Source organism: Natator depressus, chromosome 6, assembly GCF_965152275.1.
Source record: "Natator depressus isolate rNatDep1 chromosome 6, rNatDep2.hap1, whole genome shotgun sequence".
Taxonomy (NCBI): Eukaryota; Metazoa; Chordata; order Testudines; family Cheloniidae; genus Natator; species Natator depressus.
In genome coordinates this window covers 11021022-11046407 of record NC_134239.1, presented here as the reverse complement: position 1 = coordinate 11046407, position 25386 = coordinate 11021022, and the positions used below count along the sequence as shown (strand labels likewise).

Below are 25386 nucleotides of genomic sequence, written 5' to 3'. Positions count from 1 at the left end.
CGGGGGGCTGGGCCGGAGGGTCGCTGCGCTGGGGCCTCCCCCGGCTGCTGGAGCTGGCGGCGCAGGCGCTGGGGCCGGGCGGGGAGCGGGCGGGAGGCGGCCCCGGGGAGGCACCAGCCGCGGGGCGGGAAGTCGCTGCCCGGGCGGAGGAAGCGGCCGGGGCCGGGGCCGGGGCCGAGCCCGGCGCCGAGCCCGGCGATGGCTGCAGCGGGGCCGGCGCAGGTAGGACGCGGGGCGGGGACTCCCCGGCCGGGCACTGGCTGGTCCCGGCTGGGGCGAGGGGGGCTGGGGCCGGGGCCGGGTCCCTCCCGCGCTAGTGACCCCGGGGCTGGGGGCTGCCGCAGCCGGAGCGCTGGGGCCGGGGAGCGGCGCTGGGGGCCCCGGGCCGGGCGGACACGCGGAGCCGGGCCGAGGAGCCCCGAGGCGGCCGAGCCGGGGGCGGGAGCGGGGCCGAGCACAGGCCTGGGGCGGAGGCGGGGACTCCGGCCGGGGGAGGAGCCTGGTCCCTGCCCTGGGATTCGGGCCCTTCCCAGCGCCCCGCCCCAGAGCCCCGTGGGGAGCCGAGGGCGACTCCTGTCCCCGGCCAGCAGGGCCCGAGTCCCCGGGGGGCTGTGCGGGGGGGTCTCCCTGGGTCACAGCTGCTGGGCTGGGGGTTCCCCGGGGGCCGCTGCCCTCGAACCCGCGTCCCCTGCTGAGAGCCCGGGCTGGGGCTGGAGCGGAGGGTGCTGAGTGTGTAACGCTTGTGCCAGCAGCTGCGGGTGGCGTTTGAGGACGTGGCTCTGTATTTCAGCCGGGAGGAGTGGGAGCTCTTGTCCCAGCCAGAGAAGCATCTGTACCGGAACCAGATGCTGAGGAATTACCAGGCCCTCGTTTCCTTGGGTAAGGACCAATTTCCCTTCATTTATTCACATCTGTAAAACATTTGGGTTCCCTCGAGCCTTTGGCTGCCATGTGGCACCCTGTCACTGAGTGGTGGCAAATGCCAGCCCCTTTCAGGTCAGCTCGCTGTTGGAGGAGAACTCAGGGCTACAGAGCCTGGGGCTAATCTTGGTGTAACTGGTTTATTTGAATTACCTGCCTCAGTCGTGGCACATCCCTGATGGTAGCAAAGAGCCCATGAGCAACCATCTCTTCCCGGAATCCCAGCCAGAGGTTGAGGGCAGCAACTCTGCCTCAGGAGCTGACTCTAGTCAGACAAATAAGGCAGGGGGAAAACACTGCTGCTGCAACAGCTCCCCACCTTCCCCAAAAGAATGAACATAGTAAATTTAACAACTGTACAACTGAACAATGCAAAAGAACTGGAATGTCTGTGTAACGGTGACACCGGGTCACACCTTCCACGACACGTTGTGGCCGATTTGCCTTAATGACATGCCTGAAAGGTTTCAACAGCTATAAGTCGGCAATGAGCAAAGTTGCCTTATTCCAAAGTGTGGGTTAAAAGAAAATCCATGTCACACAGTTGTCCTGTGGAACGTAGTGGCCACAAGATCGCGTAGAGGCCAAGGTATTAGCAGAAAGGGATATTTCTGTGGAACATCTAGAGTTACTTCAGCAAGGATTTAAACTCGGCCCCCACTGCCAAGTGAGAAGGGTTGTAGGCGTTGCTGATTCAGAGTATGAACTGAACTTGCCTGGCGGAAGACGGGAAGGAATCTCCTCTAAGGAAGGTTTATTTCTTTATTCTCCTGCTTGGAAACTCTTGTGCTTTCCCATGAAGCAGCATGCAAGATGTCATGCCAGGTGCCACACAAACATAAACGAGACCCTGTCCCCAAAACTTTAGTAATAAAACTTTCCCCCAAAACAGGCTCTTCAGGTTCCAAACCGGACTTAATCCACCGGATCGAGGTAGGGGAGGCAGAGCTCTGGATCCGGGATGCTGAGGGCTCCAGGGTAAACTCTGGGCCTGAGAGCCCCTCCTCAGGTGAGTCATAATAATCCAGTGCCTTCTGATTTACACACCTGCTAGCGAAGGTCTCCTTGATGTAGAAGGCAAAGGCAGAGCGAGATTCACTGGCTGGGAGCTGAAGAGAGAGAAATTGAAGCTGGGAATTAGGGGCCAGTGTTTATCTGGGAGGGGGAATAAACCATTGGGAGAGCTCCCGCGATGGATTCTCCCTCTCCGTGTATTTATAAAACGCTTTGTTTTTTTCCTTTATATTGCTAGTTTAGTTTTGTTTTTTGCCTTGGCCTTTCTCATTTTCTCCCTAGATGCTTGTGGTGTTTTTTAATACTCATTTTTGAAATTTAACCTGCTTTTCATTTCTTGTATGACTCTTTTTTGAAGAGTCGCTGCAGCTCCACCATGTCTCGGCTACCCCAGCTGTTTAATGGAAAGGGCACTGGGGCTGTGAGCAATGGTCCCTCTCATTTTTTCCATCCATCTGCAGAATACATTTTGTTATGTACATCGAGTTATGTGTACCACCAGTAGACACAAAAAAATCTACATATACTTTTTTTAAAAGTTACCATAGGGATATTTACCCCAGCCAGGAGACCTTAGGTATTTTGGAACTTACTAATTAAATTTAATTAAATTTAAGTGCAAGAGAAATAAAAATCATGAAATGCATAGACCAGTCAAAACACTAAAGTAACACATTTAGGAAGAATAAAATTTCAGAGAATATATGTGCATTATAGGAAGTAGCAAGAAGTAACAACAATATTGCAACTATGTGTTCGGAGGTGAGTGTGAAAGAGCCAGTGAGTGAGTGTGTGTGTGTGTGTAATCAGTCTATAGTCAGACATTCATTGAAAGCTCTCCTGAGCCCTGTCTCCCTGCCCTCACTCTGAGGAGATGGGGTACGTAGACTGGTGGGGAGGAGGAGGGGAAAGAAGAATAGAGACTGTGTGAGCAGGCTGCTGGGGAGGAAACAAGCACCTGGGTAGAAAGACAAACCTGTCCAGCCATAGACCACAACACCTTCTAGGCTTCCCACACCTCAGAAAATCATACCAAGGTAAGGGGCGCCCTAGAGATTTTTCAAATGGCTTTTCATGGCTCTGCCCCCTGCAAGAGCATCCCAGAGTCACTGGCCCTTGGCAGAGAAAACGCTGTCCTCTCCAGGTTCCCACCCCACCCCTTCTCTGCCACTTCACTTCGCATGTGACCTCTCAGACTGGAGAAACCTGCCCCAGCGAGCAAGGAGAAAGCTGGGAATGACGCCGGGCAGGGTCAGTCACATACGACTAGTGTAAGGTGACGCCATGCAGAGGCGCCATTGTGTAGAACAGATCTCTAGCACCTGCAGCACTTCGCTGTAATGCTCTAAAACTGCCCCGCGGGCCAGGCGGCTGCTGTGGGGGGAGTGGACACATTTAGGGGCCAGATTAAATTGTCCTGCGGGCCATGACTTGGAGTACCCTGGTGTATGGGCTGGCTGTGAGAGAGAGGGTGGTGGTATGACCTTTGGCCCATCCCCTCTCCTCTTGCTCTTTGTGGCATGAAACCTTTGTCACTTACATTGCTTCAGTGTCAATGCTTAGCACAGCCCTCAGCCCTATCGTGTCTGTGACTGTCTGTAGACCAAAGGCTGGGTGGCAGCCATTCACCCCTTCCAGCTCAGCAGTGCCAGGGAGCGGGTTGTGACACAATACGGACATGTTTTCCAGGTTACATCACACAAACCCTGAGTGACTGGTCATCCCCTCAAATCCTTCACACACAGACACCCCCAAAACCCTCATCTTCTTGAGGATTTTAGTTTAGTTTTAGTTTTGTACAAAGACTGAAACCTCAGGCCGAGAGTAAATGATTTCTTCAAAAGGAATTCCTAGAAAAGGACTCGCTTATTCCTGTGGGGGAGCTACATTGTTCTAAGCAGCTTTAAACTGGTCTCACTGCACCCACATGAAGGGATTGTAGCCCCTCAACTAAACTAGTTTCAAACCAATATAATTATAACAGCAAAAATACTGAGGAACAGGCCTCATCCTACAAAACAGGAGAAAGTGAAGAACCAATACCACATAAATAAACCCCTCTGATTGCAATAAAGACAAAATCAGTTTGAAAACAAAACCAGGGTCCTGTTGTGCCAGGCGCTGCCTGTATCCTGGGCAGGCTACAACTGAAGCTTAAGCCAAGACCCAAGACATGCATAGCCCCTGTGGGAGCAGGCGCTAGATGCTGCACAAACACTATAGGGTAGAACCACCCTGAGTCAGGCTGCAGATTTGTTAGAGCGTTTTGTATCAGAAATTATGGAGCAGTTACAGTAAATTTAGTAAAATCACAGGTCTGTAAATTTACTGTGACTGCTCCAGATTTTTAATAAACCTTGCTGTCAAGGCTCATTCCCTGCTCTGGCACTTTGAGTGCAGAAGGTGGGGGCCTGGAAGGACTTTAAACCTTAATACTTGCCACTCCAGGCTTGTATTAAACTCCCAAGGTTAGAGATTCTCCTGGTCTTGGCTTGGTAAATGCTGTCACCCCCCCAAGTGCAGAACCCCTCTGAGAGCCCAGGACGGCGCACTTGGGAATTCCTTCCTGTGGGGCACCCCCAGACTGTTTCAGCCTCGCTATGGGGAAGAACTGAGAAAAGGAACAGAAAAAGAAATCATCTGTTGCCACCAGCTAATAGAGAAACGTGTGCACGGACCTCTTAAGACACAGAAATCCCATCCTGTTCTTTAAAAAAAAAGGTACATTTTATTGGGGAAAAAAAAAGGCAAGACAACATTTGGAAACTTAGGCTGCTGTTAGATATAGATATGAAAAAAAGCTACTGCAAGGGTTAAACATCAGGAATGGCTTTCTTGGGATCCAGCTTAGCGGTTACAAAAACAAAACGAAAGCACCTGTGTTAGCACAGTCAAATCCACAAGCCCAAAGTAAAGAGAGAAACCTGATCGCGTCTGTCTAAACATTCCTGTTCTACTTACGTAGCTGTAGTTCCAAATGAGACGGTTTCGGTATGGCTATTGATGATTTTCATACCTGGCCCCAACATAGGCGTTGATTCTGTGTGTGCTCTGGGGCTGGAGCACCTGCGGGGAAAAATTGGGGGGTGCTCTGCACCCACCGGCAGCCAAGCTCCCCTCCCCTGAGCTCACCGTGTCCCCGCTTCTCCTCCCAGTGTTTGCCACTGCAAAACAGCTGTTTTGGTGGGTAACGAGCTCTGGGATGGAGTGGGGAGGAGCGGGAATATGTCGCACTCAGGGGAAGAGGTGGGGCCGGGGCGGGGACTTTGTGGGAAGGGGTTGGAATGGGGGTGGGCAGGGCAGGGGTGGAGTCAGGGCAGGGCCAAAAGTGGGTCAAGGACCCACCGGGGCCAGCAGAAGTTGGCGCCTATGGGTCCCAAGCTTCTTACAGCATAGCTGCTGCCCTGTCTCTCCAGCCAAGAGAACAACAGAGAGACAAAGGGGAAGTTTTTTCTCTATTTTAAAAAGTTCTAGCCTTCCCTTTGGCTCTTTTGGCCAGGTCCACTCTCCTTTCCTCTTACCTAAGCATGGCAGTGAGACTTCTTAACCCTTTACAGGTAAAGCAAAGAGAACAGCTACTAAGGATTTTTATAGGTAACTGACTGGCTGGGTGTACTACCCCCTCCCCCTCCAATTTACAACACCTACCCTCCTCCTCGCCCTGCCCAGGGGGAACTTGCTGCCCAAAGAAGCACCCTTCTTCCAGCACTGCAACCTTAACCCCAGCCTGGTGCAGAGGGGTTGGTGTGGGGTAGAGAATATATGGATGCTGTCAAGGTTCCTCCCCCACTCTGAACTCTAGGGTACAGATGTGGGGACCTGCATGAAAAACCTCCTAAGCTTATCTTTACCAGCTTAGGTCAAAACTTCCCCAAGGTACAAAATATTCCACCCTTTTTGTCCTTGGATTGGCCGCTACCACCAAACAAATACTGGTTACTGGGGAAGAGCTGTTTGGAAACGTCTTTCCCCCCAAAATACTTCCCAAAACCTTGCACCCCACTTCCTGGACAAGGTTTGGTAAAAAGCCTCACCAATTTGCCTAGGTGACTACAGACCCAGACCCTTGGATCTTAAGAACAATGAACAATCCTCCCAACACTTGCACCCCCCCCCTTTCCAGGGAAATGTTGGATAAAAAGCCTCACCAATTTGCATAGGTGACCACAGACCCAAACCCTTGGATCTGAGAACAATGAAAAAGCATTCAGTTTTCTTACAAAAAGACTTTTAATAGAAATAGAAGTAAATAGAAATAAAAAAAAAAATCCCCCCTGTAAAATCAGGATGGTAAATACCTTACAGGGTAATTAGATTCAAAACATAGAGAACCCCTCTAGGCAAAAAACCTTAAGTTACAAAAAAGATACACAGACAGAAATAGTTATTCTATTCAGCACAATTCTTTTCTCAGCCATTTAAAGAAATCATAATCTAACACGTACCTAGCTAGATTACTTAGTAAAAGTTCTAAGGCTTCATTCCTGGTCTATCCCCGGCAAAGACAAAATATAGACAGACACACATACCCCTTTGTTTCTCTCCCTCCTCCCAGCTTTTGAAAGTATCTTGTCTCCTCATTGGTCATTTTGGTCAGGTGCCAGCGAGGTTACCTTTAGCTTCTTAACCCTTTACAGGTGAGAGGAGATTTCCTCTGGCCAGGAGGGATTTTAAAGGGGTTTACCCTTCCCTTTATATTTATGACACGCCCCCCAAATCTCAGCTAGGGTGAAACACTGGCTGGGATTTCTTCCTGGAGCTCTAGGAAAAACAGAGTTAATAAGACACATGCATCTCTAAATATACTACCAAGTACATAAAGACTAACAATATTTTCCACATCTCAAGGACGATTTTAACCAGTTGATTCTGGGAAACTTTCACGTGAGAGTGCATCAGCCACTTTGTTAGAAGCTCCTGAGATGTGTTGGATGTCGAAATCAAAATCTTGGAGAGCTAAACTCCACCGAAGAAGTTTTTTGTTAGTTTCTTTGACGGTGTGAAGCCACTTCAGTGCAGCATGGTCGGTTTGCAGGTGGAAACGCCGTCCCCAAACATATGGGCGTAGCTTTTCCAGAGCGTAGACAATGGCGTAACATTCTTTTTCAGTGATTGACCAGTTGCTTTCCCTCTCAGACAGTTTTTTGCTGAGAAACACTACAGGGTGGAATTCTTGATCAGGTCCTTTCTGCATTAAAACTGCTCCCACACCACGCTCGGATGCATCTGTGGTTACTAGGAACAGTTTGTCAAAGTCTGGGGCCCTTAGTACAGGGTCAGACATGAGTGTCGCTTTAAGCTTGTTAAAGGCCTTCTGACACTTTTCGGTCCACTGAACAGCATTTGGCTGTTTCTTTTTGGTTAGGTCTGTCAGTGGGGCGGCGATTTGGCTGTAGTGCGGTACAAATCGTCTGTAATAACCGGCCAAGCCTAAGAAGGATTGAACCTGTTTCTTTGACTTTGGGACAGGCCACTTTTGGATAGCATCCACTTTGGCCTGTAGGGGGCTGATAGTTCCTTGACCCACCTGGTGTCCAAGGTAAGTCACTCTGTTTAGGCCTATTTGACACTTCTTAGCCTTAACAGTTAGTCCTGCCTCCCTTATGCGCTCAAGGACTTTTTGTAGATGTTCCAGGTGGTCTGCCCAGGAATCCGAAAATATGGCCACACCGTCGAGGTAGGCGACTGCATATTCTCCTAATCCCGCTAGGAGACCATCTACAAGTCTTTGGAAGGTGGCGGGTGCATTTCGCAGCCCGAAAGGGAGTACATTAAATACATACAGCCCGAGATGTGTGGTGAAGGCTGACCTTTCCTTGGCAGACTCATCTAGCGGTACCTGCCAGTACCCCTTGGTTAAGTCCAAGGTAGAGATGAACTGGGCCCGTCCCAGTTTCTCTAATAGTTCATCTGTGCGTGGCATTGGATAGTTGTCTGGGCGAGTTACAGCATTTAGCTTACGGTAGTCCACGCAAAAACGTATTTCCCCATCTGGTTTGGGAACTAGAACCACTGGAGATGCCCATGCACTTTCAGAGGGGCGGATTACCCCTATCTGTAACATATCCCGGATCTCCCGTTCTATAGCAGTTTTAGCTTGAGGAGACACTCGGTAAGGTTGAACTCTAATTGGGCGAGCATTACCTGTGTCAATGGAGTGGTATGCCCGTTCAGTCAGTCCTGGGGTGGCTGAGAACGTTGGCGCGTAGCTAGTGCACAGCTCCTGGATCTGCTGTCGCTGCACACGCCCAAGGGTCATGGAGAGGTTCACCTCTTCCACACCACCAGCACTTTTCCCTTCGTAGTAGACACCTTCAGGCCACTCAGCGTCGTCTCCTCCCTGGGCTGTAAACTGACAAACCTTTAATTCTCTGGAATAAAAGGGCTTTAGAGAATTAATATGGTACACCGTAGGCTTTCGGTTGGAGGTGGGGAATGCTATGAGATAATTAACAGCTCCCAGGCGCTCCTGGACCGTGAATGGCCCTTCCCACGATGCTTCCATTTTATGGGCCTGGAGCGCCTTTAAGACCATGACCTGGTCTCCTACTTTGAAGGAACGCTCTCTGGCATGTTTATCATACCAGGCTTTTTGCTCTTTTTGAGCATCCTGTAAGTTTTCTTTAGCAAGGGCTAAAGAGGTTCGGAGGGTGTTTTGTAGGTTGGTTACAAAGTCCAGAATGTTAGTTCCTGGAGAAGGTGTAAATCCCTCCCATTGCTGCTTCACCAACTGCAATGGCCCCTTAACCTCACGGCCATATACAAGTTCAAATGGGGAAAACCCTAAACTGGGGTGTGGTACAGCTCTGTAGGCAAAGAGCAACTGCTACAACACTAGGTCCCAATCATTGGAGTGCTCATTTACGAATTTACGTATCATGGCCCCCAAAGTTCCATTAAACTTCTCCACCATGCCATTTGTTTGATGGTGGTAAGGAGTGGCAACCAAGTGATTTACCCCATGAGCTTCCCAAAGGTTTTCCATAGTTCCTGCCAGGAAATTAGTCCCTGCATCTGTGAGGATGTTGGAGGGCCAACCTACCCTGGCAAAAATGTCTGCTAGTGCCTGGCACACACTTTTAGCCCTGGTGTTGCTTAGAGCTACTGCTTCCGGCCATCGGGTGGCAAAATCCATGAAAGTCAGTATGTACTGCTTTCCTCTGGGTGTCTTTTTCGGAAAAGGACCCAGAATATCCACAGCTACTCGCTGAAATGGAACTTCAATGATGGGGAGTGGCTGGAGAGGGGCTTTGACCTGGTCTTGGGGCTTTCCCACTCTTTGGCACACCTCACAAGACTGGACATAGGTAGAAACATCCTTGCCCATTCCCTCCCAGTGGAATGACCCCCCCAAACGGTCTTTGGTCCTGTTCACCCCAGCATGGCCACTAGGGTGATCATGGGCTAAGCTCAAGAGCTTGGCCCGGTATTTAGTTGGAACTACCAACTGTCTCTGAGGATGCCAGTCTTCCTGGTGTCCACCAGAAAGAGTTTCCTTGTATAAAAGTCCTCTTTCTACAACAAACCTGGATCGATTAGAAGAGCTGAGAGGCGGTGGGTTGCTCCGTGCCGCCGTCCAAGCTCTCTGGAGGCTTTCATCTGCTTCCTGTTCGGTCTGGAACTGTTCCCTTGATGCTGGAGACATCAGTTCCTCATTGGATTGTGGACCTAGGCTTGGTCCCTCTGGAAGCGATATAGGGGATGGAGCTGTTTCTGTTGACTGTGAACCGCTCTCCGCTGGTGCACTATGTTGGGATTCAGGCTCCGGCTGAGCCTCTTGTGTCGGGTTATCGGCTGCTGCCAGTTCAGGGTCGGTGGGGCCCTCTGGTGTTGAGGTTGCAAGATCTGGATTCAGTGCTGGCAATGGGTCTGGTGTTGGTTGTTCGGCTGGTTCCGGTTCTGGGACTGGTTCCGTCTGGGTCTCTGGGACTGGATCCACTACTGCTGTTGCAGACATTGGTCTGGGGTCCGGGTCCATCACCTCTGACCGGGTCCTGATAGAAGTTTCCGGAACAGAGCTAGGCCTCACGGCTTGTTTAGCCTGGCTGCGGGTGACCGTTCCCACCCTCTTGGCCTGCTTCACATGATTGGCCAAGTCTTCCCCCAACAGCATGGGGATGGGATAATCATCATAGACTGCAAAAGTCCACGTTCCTGACCAGCCCTTGTACTGGACAGGCAACTTGGCTGTAGGCAAATCGAAAGAGTTGGACTTGAAGGGTTGAATTGTCACTTGGATCTCTGGGTTGATTAACTTGGGGTCCACTAAGGAAGCATGGATAGCTGACACTTGTGCTCCGGTGTCCCTCCACGCGGTGACCTTCTTCCCGCCCACACTCACAGTTTCCCTCCGCTCCAAGGGTATCTGGGAGGTATCTGGGCCTGCGGACCTCTGGTGTGGTTCTGGTGCAATGAACTGTAATCTGTTGGGGTTCTTGGGGCAGTTGGCCTTTACATGCCCCAGCTCGTTACATTTAAAACATCGTCCAGCTGACGGGTCACTGGGGCAAGGAGGGTTGCTGGAGAACGGGGTGGTGGGACGATAAGGGGTCTGGAGGGTTCTTTGGGAGATAGGTGGGGCTTTGGGCGGCCCCCGGAAATAGGGTGTGGCCTGGGGTTGTCCCTTCTGGTCTCCGCTCCAACTGCGACCAGTTTTTTTCTTCTCTGCCACCTCCACCCATCTGGCTCCAATCTCTCCTGCCTCGATTACAGTTTTGGGCTTCCCATCTAGGATGTACCTTTCTATTTCTTCAGGAACACCCTCTAAGAATTGTTCCATTTGCATTAGGAAGGGCAAATTTACTGGAGATTCAACACTTGCTCCGGATATCCAGGCATCCCAATGTTTCACAATGTGGTAGGCATGTCGGGTAAATGACACGTCTGGTTTCCACCTTAGGGCTCTGAACCTCCGACGAGACTGCTCGGGTGTTATCCCCATTCTGACTCTTGCCTTGGATTTAAACAGTTCATACTTGTTCATGTGTTCTTTAGGCATTTCAGCTGCCACCTCAGCTAAGGGTCCACTGAGCTGTGGCCTCAGCTCTACCATGTATTGGTCAGTAGAGATGTTGTACCCAAGGCAGGCCCTTTCGAAGTTTTCTAGGAAGGCCTCAGTATCATCGCCTGCCTTGTAGGTGGGGAACTTTCTGGGATGGGAAGTGGTACTTGGAGAAGGATTGCTAGGGTTTGTTGGGATATTCTGCTGAGCCTTTATCTTCTCTATCTCCTCCACATACTTCCTCTCTTTTTCCTTCTCCTCCAGTTCTTTGTCCCTTGCTTCCATAGCTCTCCTGTGAGCAGCCGCTTGGTGGTGTTCTGCCTCTTTTGCTGCCTCTTTCGCTGCCTCCCTTTCTTGTTCCTTCTCCTCCTTCTTCAGCCGCATGAGTTCTATCTGTCTTTCATGTTCCCTTTGTCTTTCCTCAGCCTGAAATCTGGCTAATTCCAGCTGTAGTCGAGCCACGGATTTGGTCATTCTAACCTCTCTGTTTTTAACTAACTTTACACCCAAAGTTTAGAAATAAACAAACAAAACTTGGCTGTAAAATTTTGCTGTGCTGGAATAGAATACCTATTCTCTGATAGTGATTGTCAGCCTACAGAAAAAGACAATTCCCTTGTCTCTGCTCTGGGCCCAAATCAAAGCAAAAAACTTCCAACTACTTGGAAACCTGTTTACCCAGCCCAAAGAAAAAACAAGTTTCCTTTTTAAACTTCAGAGTAACAGCCGTGTTAGTCTGTATTCGTAAAAAGAAAAGGAGTACTTGTGGCACCTTAGAGACTAACCAGTTTATTTGAGCATGAGCTTTCGTGAGCTACAGCTCACTTCATCGGATGCATAGCATATCGTGGAAACTGCAGAAGACATTATATACACACAGAGACCAGCAGGAGAGTGGGGTGGGGTGGGAGGAAGTTTTGTTTCATGGTCTCTGTGTGTATATAATGTCTTCTGCAGTTTCCACGATATGCTATGCATCCGATGAAGTGAGCTGTAGCTCACGAAAGCTCATGCTCAAATAAACTGGTTAGTCTCTAAGGTGCCACAAGTACTCCTTTTCTTTTTTCTTTTTAAACTTGTGCTCCTTGTAAAAACTCAAAATCCAAAAAAAAAACCCCGCCACTTTTGTCTCCAGGCAAATGGGTAGAACACCCCCCCTTCTATTTACTTTTAGGGAAAAAAAAAAAAACTCTGGGTTGGAAGACTGTGAATTTCCCTGCAGGAGTTAAGTACCCTGCCTCCAGGCAAAGAAAACCTGCAATTCACAAAGATAATCCCCTTTTGTCTCTGCTTGGCCACAAAGCAGAGAAAAAAACAAGCTGCTTTCAGTTTCAGCTGCTTCTGGACTTCCTTTCCAAAGGAAAGAAAAAAAAAATCTCCTTTTTTAAAATCTGTATTTCTAGTTCAAAAAAATCTCAACTGGATCTCAAAATGATTTCAGGTTAATCCCACCGCTATGCCACCGTGTCAAGGTCCCTCCCCCACTCTGAACTCTAGGGTACAGATGTGGGGACCTGCATGAAAAACCTCCTAAGCTTATCTTTACCAGCTTAGGTCAAAACTTCCCCAAGGTACAAAATATTCCACCCTTTTTGTCCTTGGATTGGCCGCTACCACCAAACAAATACTGGTTACTGGGGAAGAGCTGTTTGGAAACGTCTTTCCCCCCAAAATACTTCCCAAAACCTTGCACCCCACTTCCTGGACAAGGTTTGGTAAAAAGCCTCACCAATTTGCCTAGGTGACTACAGACCCAGACCCTTGGATCTTAAGAACAATGAACAATCCTCCCAACACTTGCACCCCCCCCCCTTTCCAGGGAAATGTTGGATAAAAAGCCTCACCAATTTGCATAGGTGACCACAGACCCAAACCCTTGGATCTGAGAACAATGAAAAAGCATTCAGTTTTCTTACAAAAAGACTTTTAATAGAAATAGAAGTAAATAGAAATAAAAAAAAAAATCCCCCCTGTAAAATCAGGATGGTAAATACCTTACAGGGTAATTAGATTCAAAACATAGAGAACCCCTCTAGGCAAAAAACCTTAAGTTACAAAAAAGATACACAGACAGAAATAGTTATTCTATTCAGCACAATTCTTTTCTCAGCCATTTAAAGAAATCATAATCTAACACGTACCTAGCTAGATTACTTAGTAAAAGTTCTAAGGCTTCATTCCTGGTCTATCCCCGGCAAAGACAAAATATAGACAGACACACATACCCCTTTGTTTCTCTCCCTCCTCCCAGCTTTTGAAAGTATCTTGTCTCCTCATTGGTCATTTTGGTCAGGTGCCAGCGAGGTTACCTTTAGCTTCTTAACCCTTTACAGGTGAGAGGAGATTTCCTCTGGCCAGGAGGGATTTTAAAGGGGTTTACCCTTCCCTTTATATTTATGACAGATGCCAAGGCCAGTCACTGAAATTTGACCTGCCTCCCCGACCATCGTGACAAGGGGGTGGGGGCAAATCTGAGTAGCGCTGTAACCCCGCAGGCCAGGTCTCAGTGCCCGCAGCAAGGTGTTGGGTGCATCCCTGTGGGACAGGAGTGGTCATTGCAGGGTGAGGAGCCCGTCCCAAAAACAGTCAGAAATGGGGAAATTGCTCCATCCGTGACATTTTCCTGTCCTTGACATACCTGCAGCCCTAACCGTGAGCTAACACCGGGATTCCCTCTGCTCTCTCCAGCAGGGCTCAGGATCCTGGGAGGAACGAGGACACAGTCTGAATGTGGAGAGAGCACGGCAGGAACGCAGAATCCCACAGCCCACAGAGGGATCCATGCACAGGACACAGTCCATCCCCGGGGCAGACTCAGGCAGAGACCGGACCTGGCTACACACCAGAGACTCCCCATGGGCCGGTGTCCCCATCGCTGTATCGACTGCGGCAAGAGGTTCAGCAACCCCTCCGCACTGACGCAGCACCGGTGCGTGCCCACCGGGGAGCAGCCGTATTGCTGTGCTGACTGCGGCAGAAGATTCAGATGGTCCTCGATCCTGAAAATACACCAGCGCGCACACACCGGAGAGCGGCCGTATTGTTGTGCTGACTGTGGCAAGAGTTTTGCAAAGAGCTCAGCCCTGAGAACACACCAGCGCGCACACACTGGGGAGCGGCCATATCGCTGCACTGACTGCGGCAAGAGCTTTGCAGAGAGCTCACACCTCAGAACACACCAGCGCGCACACACTCGAGAGCGGCCGCACCACTGTGCTGACTGCGGAAAGGGCTTTGCACAATTTTCGTACCTGAAAAGACACCGGCGCACGCACACTGGGGAACTGCCATTCAGCTGTACTGACTGCGGCAAGGGTTTTGCCCAGAACTCAAGCTTGAGAATGCACCAGCTCACACACACCGGGGAGCGGCTGCACTGCTGCACTGACTGCGGCAAGAGCTTTGCAGCGAGCTCAAGCTTGAGAAATCACCAGCGCACGCACACTGGGGAGCGGCTGTATCGCTGCACCGACTGTGGCAAGGGCTTTTCAACAAGCTCAAAGCTGAGAAGACACCAGCGCACGCACACTGGGGAGCGGCCATATCGCTGCACCGACTGCGGCAAGAGCTTTGCGGAGAGCTCACACCTGAGAGCACACCAGCGCACGCACACTGGGGAGCGGCCGCACCACTGTGCTGACTGCGGCAAGGGCTTTCATCGGATCTCAACCCTGAGAAGGCACCAGGGCATAGATACCCGGAAGTGGCTGCACCGCTGCACCGACTGCGGTAAGTGTTTTGCACAGAACTCACACCTGAGAATACACCAGCGCAGGCACACCGGGGAGCGGCCACACCACTGCGCTGACTGTGGCAAGAGCTTTGCAGAGAGCGCAAACCTGAGAAGACACCAGCGCACGCACACCGGGGAGTGGCCGCTCCACTGCACTGACTGCGGCAAGGGCTTTGCCCATAACTCAAACCTGAGAACACACCAGCGCACACACACAAGGGAGCGGCCGTACTGCTGCAACGACTGCGGCAAGAGTTTTGCAAAGAGCTCGACCCTGAAAACACACCAGCGCACGCACACAGGGGAGCGGCCCTACCACTGTGATGTTTGCAAGAAAAGCTTCAGCAATGCCAGTACGCTGACCAAACATCTTCGCACACACACACCGAGGAGCAGCTCTACCGCTGTGCCAACTGAGGTAAGAAGTTCAGCAGTGCCAACAAGCTGACCCACACGCACCGGGGAGCAGCTGTAGTGCTGGACTGACTGCGGAAAGGGCTTTGCACACAGCTCAGATCTCTGAATACATCAGTGCACACACCGGGGAATGGCCATTCCAGTGCACTGTCTGCAGAAAGAGCTTTGCACAGAGCTAATACCTGAGAATACACCAGTGCATTCACAGTGGGGAGCGGCTCTACAGGTGTGCTGACTGTGGCAAATGCTTTGCTCACCTGTCCCCAGTTGACTCCCTAATACCCCTCTGCCACCACCAGGGCCCGACGGGCTGCTGGCAGGCCTGTCACAGTGCCAGCAGAATCAGACCAGGGAGTGGTTCTGTCCCCATCATGCCCAGCAGAGACTGTGTGGGGCAGGGAATGGGACTTAACTGAGCAGTGTGGGGAAGAGCAGCCAGGTGGGGGGATTTTAGAGTAGATGGTCACAGCCTTCTCCATTAGGAAAGGAGATCCGTCTAGGAGGGATCCAGCCAGGTCTATCTCTATCAAACTCCCCCCAACACATATAGCTGTGCAGCAGCCAGGACAATCCTTCCCTACCCCTCCTCCATCTAGATGGGACTGAGTCAGGGACTTTCCCCCACAGCTACCTCCGTTTCAGCCAGCAGGTGACTCTTGGGTGACATCTACAGGGAGGGATTTGCAGTCCTGTCTCAGCATGGATTGAGCTGAGGGGCAGGACAGCTCAGTGCGTGAGATTGAAAGAAGACTCAGGAACTGCTCATGCCGTCTACTTTAAATAGAAATGCGATGCAGAACTATGTACCTAATGTGTAACAAAAGTCTGTCTAACCTGGTGTTTCTTTGCTATTAAAGAAGCTGCTGCATTCAGAAGCCAATGTGAAGTGTAAATCTTTAAGATAAACCAGCCCAAATGTACTAAGGCTTGACTGACCGTGAGGCCTGATGAACTGTGTGACTGGCGGGTGCAGACAGAGAGTTTTGCATTACTCCTTGGGGAATTCTATGTCAAAAAAAAATTCTGCACCCCATATTTTAAAATTCTGCATATTTTATTTGTCAAAATAACATAATATAATTGTGACAGGGCACCCCATAAGGCTTTATGGGGATATGCTTGTAAATGTCTATATGACATAACTGGAATGTGTTTTATGGTACATGTGCCATGTATCATATCTCTGTAAAGGTTATGATCTATTGAATCTATTCCTCCTATTTATATGCATGTGTCATTTTTGTAGTTGAAGTTATGAATATTGGCTGTGTACATGCTTGATTTCCGGGTAGCCTTGGTAAAAGTATTTTGTCAGTTTTCTGAGAGAAGTCTAATCCCAGTAAGTGCCCAATCAAGAACCACTTAAGCCAACAGTGATTTGGGAGACGCCAATCCACTTCTGAGCTTTCCCAGGAATGTGGTGTGACTGCTAAGGAACTCAGTCTTGCAGGGACATGTGACTTGCCTGTTAGGATATAGATATTCAGGCCTGTCTGCAAAGGCCTGTACTTTAAGAATTAAGGTGTATTCTTATCACTTGGCTAGTTGTAGAGGCATAAAAGAAAGAAAGAATCAAAATCACTGTCTGCCAGTGTAAGGTCCTTCTCTTACTGTGACAGTCTGAGGCCCTGTTCTTAGGCAAAGGCCTTTGGCTAAGTGACAGAGGCAGCCATAAGCTGGGAAGCGACTGGTCACATTGAAATAAGGTGCTATTGGGCTGTTAGGAATACAATCCTGTCTTGATAGTGTCTATCAGAGAAAGGAAAGTGCCTAGAAGATGTAAAAGGAAATTTAGGTGGTTAGTTTTCTGTCTGGTAAGAACTCACTTACCAATAGACACAGCTGGGAAACTCTTATGTCTTTATAGATGTAGTTGTGAAATCCTCACTTCTGTATTGTTTTGTCATTATAGTTCCCACTTTGCTATTGTTTATTGGCATGGTCTCTGTCTGGTTCTGTGATTGTTTCTGTCTACTGTATAATTAATTTTGCTGGGTGTAAACTAATTAAGGTGGTGGGATATAATTGGTTAGCTAATCATGTTACAATGTGTTAGGATTGGTTAGTTAAATTTCAGTAGAATGATTGGTTAAGGTATAGCTAAGAATATTACTATATAAATTAGGGGCAAACAGGAAGTAAGTTGGGATTCGAAAATAAGGAAAAAGGAACTTAGATTTAAGCTTGCTGGAAGTTCACCCCAATAAACATCTAATTGTTTGCACCTTCGGACTTCGGGTATTGTTGCTCTCTGTTCATGCAAGAAGAACCAGGGAAGTGGGAGAGTGAAGAAATAAGCTCTCTAACATTGCCCATGTGACTCCAAAACTCCATCTTGGAGCTGGATTCTACACAGGGGGAGAGAGGGAGGGTGTCCACCCACAAGAGAAAGTCTATTTAAACCCCTGGGAGACCCCTCCATTTTGTCTTCAGCTGGCTAAAGAGAGAGTCTCTCCACCCCCAAGGATACCTGAAAGAAACTGGAACAAGGGACAATAACTATAGGGGGTGTGAGTGACTGCTAGACCCAGGCTAGAAGGAGTCCAGTCTGTACAAGGAAGCTTACTGGTAGGGTTTTTATCTATATTCAGTTTTTATCACTGTATTAGAGATGGATTTGCATGTTTTGTTTTATTTTATTTGGTAAGTCACTTTGTTCTGTCGGTTACTACTTGGAACCACTTAAATCCTACTTTCTGTACTTATTAAAATCACTTTTTACTTCTTAATAAACCTGCAGTACGTCTTAGTACCTGGGGGAAGAGGGGGCAAACAGCTGTGCATAGCTCTCTATCAGTGTTATAGAGGGCGAACAATCTATGAGTTTACCCTGTTTAAGCTTTATACAGGGTAAAATGGATTCATTTGGGGTTTGGACCCCATTGGGAGTTGGGTATCTGAGTGTCAAAGGCAGGAACACTTCTCAACTGGCTTTCATTTAAGCCTCGCTGGGATGATTTAAGCCATTGAGGCACATGTTTCAGGCCCTGGGTCTGTGCTGGCGCAGACTGGCGCGTCTGGCTCAGTAAGACAGGATGCTGACATTCTAAGCTGGCGGAGAAAGCAGGGGCAGAAGTAGTCTTGGCACATCAGGTGGCAGCCCCAAAGGGGGTTCTGTGATACCAACCCCTCACAATAATCACAGTAGTTTCAATTATTTTGATAATTTATTTCAAGCCACCTATCAGCATCTATGTTCGTAACAATACAAACAAAAAAAGATTGAGAAAGTGATTTTTCACAAATAGATTCGTTACTAGACCTTTTAACAGAGAACTTTGAGTAATAATTCATTTAAACTACAATATAGATATGTATTTCCCGCACCCCTCAGAAGCAGTGCAAAGGCTTGGGAGAGCCAGGGGTAATGAAGGAGCTGAGGGAGAGGGAAGTAATTACTGGGAAGGAGCCTGGAGTGAACTTTGAGAGTTGTTGGGTGCGGATGGGAGAAGTATGGAAGAGGGGGATTTGGGGGGAGGGGGAAGAGTGATTGACAGAGAGTTGCAGAGCCTCCCGTATGGAACCCTGGCTCACCCTTGGCCTCTCCCATTGAGTAAGGCACATCTGCCCTCTCTCCTCATGTGTCCCTACATCCCCCCCATCCTTGTATGTCCCTGCCCCCCCCTCCACTCCTATGTGTCCCTGCATCCCCACTTGCATTCCACCCCTGGATCACTGTTACCTCACTAGCTCCAGTGAGACCCCAGGAGCCCTGTATGCTCCATTCTGTCCATCTCCCCCATACTCCTTGCCTCCACACCTGACCCCACTGTGAAGGATCCTCTCACCCCCTCCCCCTCAGGGGCTGGCTGCTCCAGCTGTAAGCCAGCTGCCCTCTCTTCTGGTGCCACAGCAGTCCCTAGTAGGAAAAAGGTGTAATTGCAGAATAAAATCAAATATTTTGGAGTGAAAAATAATATGTGGAGCACATGAATTTTGTGCTTGCGCAGTGGTGCAGAATTCCTCCGTGAGTATCACATATGAAGTGACATCACACATGTAATCATTGACGGGTACGGCAAAATCAAGCCCTGGCACAGAGGTGCGTAGAGCTGTTTGTGTTCTTTCCTCAACTGTTCTCTCCTGTTAGCCATGCCCACAGACTACGCAAATGAGTCAAATTCCTGTATATGTCTCTGGGATGAACTACATTCCAAGGACGGAGCCATCCAGGAGTGGAAAGAGACTTTCCATAGAGATTGTTCGAACTTCTAGATGGAAATTTCTGCTAGGGATGTAAATACTGTTTTAAAAGTTAACCGTTTAAACAAGTAAAATATGTCATTTAAAGGGTTAACCATTTAAGCGGCAGCGCCATTTAACAGAAATGGTATAAAATGTCCCATGTTGTTCAGTACGTCGCTTCCTCAAGTCAAAATGTCTGCATGAAGGAGATGTGAGTGGACCAGCATCAGGGAGAACACCACCTGCTGGGTAACAACTTGAGTTGGTTGCTGACAAGCACCCTATTAACTCTGTCTGTTCTAGTCCGGTCTTGGGCAACCACTGAGAAATCCATGCAGAGAACAGGTGTCTGGCTGTCACAGCACCTTGAGTAAAAAACTTGAATGAACTCCCTCTCCGTCTCTAGAACCAGTCACTGCAACGGTGAAGCTGAGCTAGAGAAGTCACCTCCATGCCAGCTCCAATGGATATGTAGAAAAAAATCATTTTGCATATTTACATATTGGTTAATGAACCATATTTACATACTGGATAATAAACTGACAACATGGTTGTGTTAAGCTAACTGCTTCGAATGTGAGTTAACATCCTCTGGGCGACTAAAATGTATGAGGCGCAGAGGCGACTGGCAGGGCCGTCCCTAGCTATTCTGGGGCCCTATGCAGCCCGCTCACAGGGCGGGGTGTGTGGGGACCCAGGTCTCCATGATGTGGGGGGACAGCTGGCTTGGAAGTCGGGGGGGAACATTAGAATCTTAAAAGACCTATTGGTTTTCCTAGGAGTCCATCCATAGAATTATAGAATATCAGGGTTGAAAGAGACCTCAGGAGGTCATCTAGTCCAACCTTCTGCTCAAAGCAGGACCAATCCCCAACTAACTCATGCCAGCCACGACTTTGTCAAGCCTGACCTTAAAAACCTCTAAGGAAGGAGATCCCACCACCTCCCTAGGTAACCCATTCTAGTGCTTCATCACCCTCCTAGTGAAAAAGTTTTTCCTAATATCCAACCTAACCTCCCGCTCTACAACTTGAGACCGTTACTCCTTGTACTCTCATCTGCTACCACTGAGAACAGTCTAGATCCATCCTCTTTGGAACCCCCTTTCAGCTAGTTAAAAGCAGCTATCAAATCCCGACTCATTCTTTTCTTCTGCAGACTAAACAATCCCAGTTCCCTCAGCCTCTCCTCCAGCCCCCTAATCATTTTTGTTGCCCTCCGCTGGACTCTTTCCAATTTATCCACATCCTTCTTGCGGTGCGGGGCCCAAAACTGGACAAAGTACTCCAGATGAGACCTCACCAATGCCGAATAGAGGGGAATGATCACGTCCCTCGATCTGCTGGAAATGCCCCTATTTATACAACCCCAAATGCCTTTAGCCTTCTTAGCAACAAGGGCACACTGTTGACTCGTATCCAGCGTCTCGTCCATTGTAACCCCTAGGTCCTTTTCTGCAGAACTGCTGCCTAACTATTCGGTCCCTCGTCTGTAGCAGCACATGGGATTCTTCCATCCTAAGTGCAGGACTCTGCACTTATCCTTGTTGAACCTCATCAGATTTCTTTTGGCCCAATCCTCTAATTTGTCTAGGGCCCTCTGTATCCCATCCCTACCCTCCAGGGTATCCACCACCCCTCCCAGTTTAGTGTCATCTGCAAACTTGCTGAGGGTGCAATCCACGCCCTCCTCCAGATCATTAATGAAGATATTGAACAAAACCGGCCCCAGGACCGACCCTTGGGGCACTCCGCTCGATATCGGCTGCCAACTAGACATGGAGCCATTGATCACTACCCGTTGAGCCTGACAATCTAGGCAGCTTTCTAGCCACCTTATAGTCCATTCATCCAGCCCATACTTCTTTAACTTGCTGGCAAGAATACTGTGGGAGACTGTATCAAAAGCTTTGCTAAAGTCAAGGAATAACATGTCCACTGCTTTCCCCGATCCACAGAGCCAGTTATCTTGTCACAGAAGGCAATTAGGTTAGTCAGGCATAACTTGCCCTTGGTGAATCCATGCTGACTGGTCCTGATCACTTTCCTCTTCTTTAAGTGCTTCAGAATTGATGAAACCATGAATGAAGTTTATTAATGACAAAGAGAGATTTTAAGTGAGTACAGCAATGAGGCATAACAGTCAGAAATGGTTACAAGAATAATAAAAATAAAATGCTGTCTAGTGCCTACTTGAACTATGTTAGATTAAAAAGACAAGGAGTACTTGTGGCACCTTAGAGACTAACCAATTTATTTGAGCATAAGCTTTCATGAGCTACAGCTCACTTCATCGGATGCATACTGCGGAAAGTGTAGAAGATCTTTTTATACACACAAAGCATGAAAAAATACCTCCCCCCACCCCACTCTCCTGCTGGTAATAGCTTATCTAAAGTGACCACTCTCCTTACAATGTGTATGATAATCAAGGTGGGCCATTTCCAGCACAAATCCAGGGTGTAACAAGAACGTCTGGGGGGTGGGGGGGTAGGAAAAAACAAGGGGAAATAGGTTACCTTGTATAATGACTTAGCCACTCCCAGTCTCTATCTGGACCCATGGAAAAGAAGCCCTTGAGGAATTCCACCATGATTTCAACAATTTCCATCCCACCATCAACCTCAGCCTGGTCCAGTCCACACAAGAGATCCACTTCCTGGACACTACAGTGCTAATAAACGATGGTCACATAAACACCACCCTATACCGGAAACCTACTGACCGCTATTCCTACCTACATGCCTCCAGCTTTCACCCTGACCACACCACACGATCCATTGTCTACAGCCAAGCTCTGCGATACAACCGCATTTGCTCCAACCTCTCAGACAGAGACAAACACCTACAAGATCTCTATCAAGCATTCTTACAACTACAATACCCACCTGCGGAAGTGAAGAAACAGATTGATAGAGCCAGAAGAGTTCCCAGAAGTCACCTACTACAGGACAGGCCTAACAAAGAAAATAACAGAACGCCACTAGCCGTCACCTTCAGCCCCCAGCTAAAACCCCTCCAACGCATTATTAAGGATCTACAACCTATCCTGAAGGATGACCCAACACTCTCACAAATCTTGGGAAACAGGCTAGTCCTTGCCTACAGACAGCCCCCCAACCTGAAGCGAATACTCACCAGCAACCACATACCACACAACAGAACCACTAACCCAGGAACCTATCCTTGCAACAAAGCCCGTTGCCAACTGTGCCCACATATCTATTCAGGGGACACCATCACAGGGCCTAATCACATCAGCCACACTATCAGGGGCTCGTTCACCTGAACATCCACCAATGTGATATATGCCATCATGTGCCAGCAATGCCCCTCTGCCATGTACATTGGTCAAACTGGACAGTCTCTACGTAAAAGAATAAATGGACACAAATCAGATGTCAAGAATTATAACATTCATAAACCAGTCGGAGACCACTTCAATCTCTCTGGTCACGCGATTACAGACATGAAAGTTGCGATATTACAACAAAAAAACTTCAAAACCAGACTCCAGCGAGAGACTGCTGAATTGGAATTCATTTGCAAATTGGATACAATTAACTTAGGCTTGAATAGAGACTGGGAGTGGCTAAGTCATTATGCAAGGTAACCTATTTCCCCTTGTTTTTTCCTACTCCCGCACCCCCTCCAGACGTTCTTGTTAAACCCTGGATTTGTGCTGGAAATGGCCCACCTTGATTATCATACACATTGTAAGGAGAGTGATCACTTTAGATAAGCTATTACCAGCAGGAGAGTGGGGTGGGGGGAAGGTATTTTTTCATGCTTTGTGTGTATAAAAAGATCTTCTACACTTTCCACAGTATGCATCCAATGAAGTGAGCTGTAGCTCACGAAAGCTTACGCTCAAATAAATTGGTTAGTCTCTAAGGTGCCACAAGTACTCCTTTTCTTTTTGCGAATACAGACTAACACGGCTCTTACTCTGAAACCTATGTTAGATTAGATTACTGACCAAACAAATGAGGCCTCTGCTCTGATCCAGTCTGACTTAAGTCACAGGGAATAGCCAGTGGCTCTCAACCTTTCCGGACTACTGTACCCCTTTCAGCAGTGTGATTTCTTTTGCGTATGCCAAAGTTTCACCTCACTTAAAAACCACTTGCTTACGACATCAGACATAAAAATACAAAAGTCTCCCAGCACACTAGTACTGACAAAATGCTTACTTCGTCATTTTTATCATATAATTATGAATCAACTGCAATATAAATATTGTACTTATATTTCAGTGTATAGTATATAGAGTGGTATAAACAAGTCATTGTCAGTATGAAAGTTTAGTTTGTACTGACTTTGCGAGTGCTTTTTGTATCCTGTTGTAAAACTAGGCCACTCTCTAGATGAGATGGTGTACTGCCTGGTGTACCCCCTCAGCATACCCCCAGGGGTATCTGTACCCCTGGTTGAGAACCATTGACCTCAGTGATTTGCTCAAGGTCAGAGAGGGACCAAGTGGCAGAACTAGGAATAGAAACCACGAGTCCTGTAGTCCAGCCCAGCACCATAACTACAAACCCAGCCTCTCTCCTTCATTCAAGGCTGCGAACGCCCCCTGTTAAGAGTTTGAATATATTTGTATCTTGTAATTTTATAGTGTTTTTAATGAGGTTTTATAATGTTATCCCCTCATAATCACTAAAATGGTGATTATCCAGTATGGAGTCAGACATTTAATATGGCATCTCTTTGCCACAAGCAACAAGACTCCATCTTGTTTCAGCTGGGGGGTGGTGGTTTTGCACCCTTTTTGAACTTTGGCGGGAAAGGGCAGCTAACAGTCCACTCTGAACTGGTTCTGTAACTGACAGTTTACCTCAGGTCTTCCCGTCACAGAACCGTTAAAAGGAACTGCGTGACATCACCACAATGCTGTCCGTCACAGAGGCAGCCGATCGCAGTGGCGTTAGCACGGTCCTCAGATCACGAGTCAGCAAATCCTGAAAGACAGCTCATCCTCATCCATCCCATCCACGTACCTGCCGCATCCAGGGTGACACCTGTAACACCTTGGCAAGGTCGGGGCTGACCCAGAGAATTCAAAAAGGCTGCAGCCCATGAGCCCGGCTGACAGGACGCAGCTACGAACCTTCCCTTGATGGCCACCTCAGTGGATGCTTGCGTCAAGACCATGCTCTGGCACTGCTCAGTGATGTTTGCCAGGTTGGTGTTGAAATCAAGGTTGGGTCCCCCTGCTGCAGTGCACAGAGATGGAGCGTCACAAGGAAGATACAGCTGGGACCCCACTCGAGGGCAATGCTGACTCCGAGCCCCCTCTGCTTCAACCCACCACGATCCACTCCCCTCCCAGAGCCTGGGATAGAATCAAGGTGTCCTGACACTGAGCCCTCTGCTATAACTCACCATCCCCTTGCAGAGCGGAGATGGGACCCCGGAGTCTTGAGGCCCCTGGTGATCCTCCCTGCCCCAAACTACCAATTCCAGGGCCCTTCCCCTCTTCAGCCATCGTTAGCTGTTATCTGGGAAGCTGGCAGGGCTCTGCAGCACTCCCTCTGGCTGGGGTTGTGTCACACAGACACAGGATCCATCCCTTCCTCCCCATACCTTTGTGGGCAAAGTGCAGGAGCATGACAAGCTTCTGGAAGAGCGGGTTGTGCTTGGTGTCCCGTGGGCCCTTGATGTTGTCACCGGCGGGGGTGGCACCTGAGGTGTGCAGGGCCCGGCACAATGAGCGGGGGGCAGGGGCAGCTGCTTCAGCGCCAGCACCGAGGCCAGAACACGCCATCTGTATGGGGCACCTGCCCTCCCCATGGCACTGGGCAGTGATATGGGTGTGAACTCCTGAAACACACATACACACTACAGCCACCTGTGAGCTCCTGTAACGCTCATGAACACACCGCCCTCCTCTAACTCACACACAGTTGTCGTTTAACACACACATTACAGGGGATCACACCCCAGGCTTTCATCCCCTGTAAGTAACACACACACCAACATCACACAGCCTAACAACAAACACACCACACATCCAGAGCCTTGTCTTATTGTTTCAGAGTAGCAGCCGTGTTAGTCTGTATTCGCAAAAAGAAAAGGAGGACTTGTGGTACCCTGGGAAAAAAAAATTTTTT

General features: G+C 48.9%; 1 protein-coding gene across 1 annotated transcript; it reads left to right on the top strand.

Moving 5' to 3' along the window:
- Positions 1–198: 198 nt before the first annotated feature.
- Positions 199–17722, top strand: LOC141989680 (uncharacterized). The gene is made up of 4 exons (XM_074956615.1): positions 199–222; positions 753–879; positions 1814–1930; positions 13625–17722. Exons 1-4 carry the CDS (start codon positions 199–201, stop codon positions 15115–15117), a joined length of 1761 nt encoding a protein of 586 aa, XP_074812716.1. The 3' UTR covers positions 15118–17722.
- The last annotated feature ends 7664 nt before the right edge of the window (positions 17723–25386 follow it).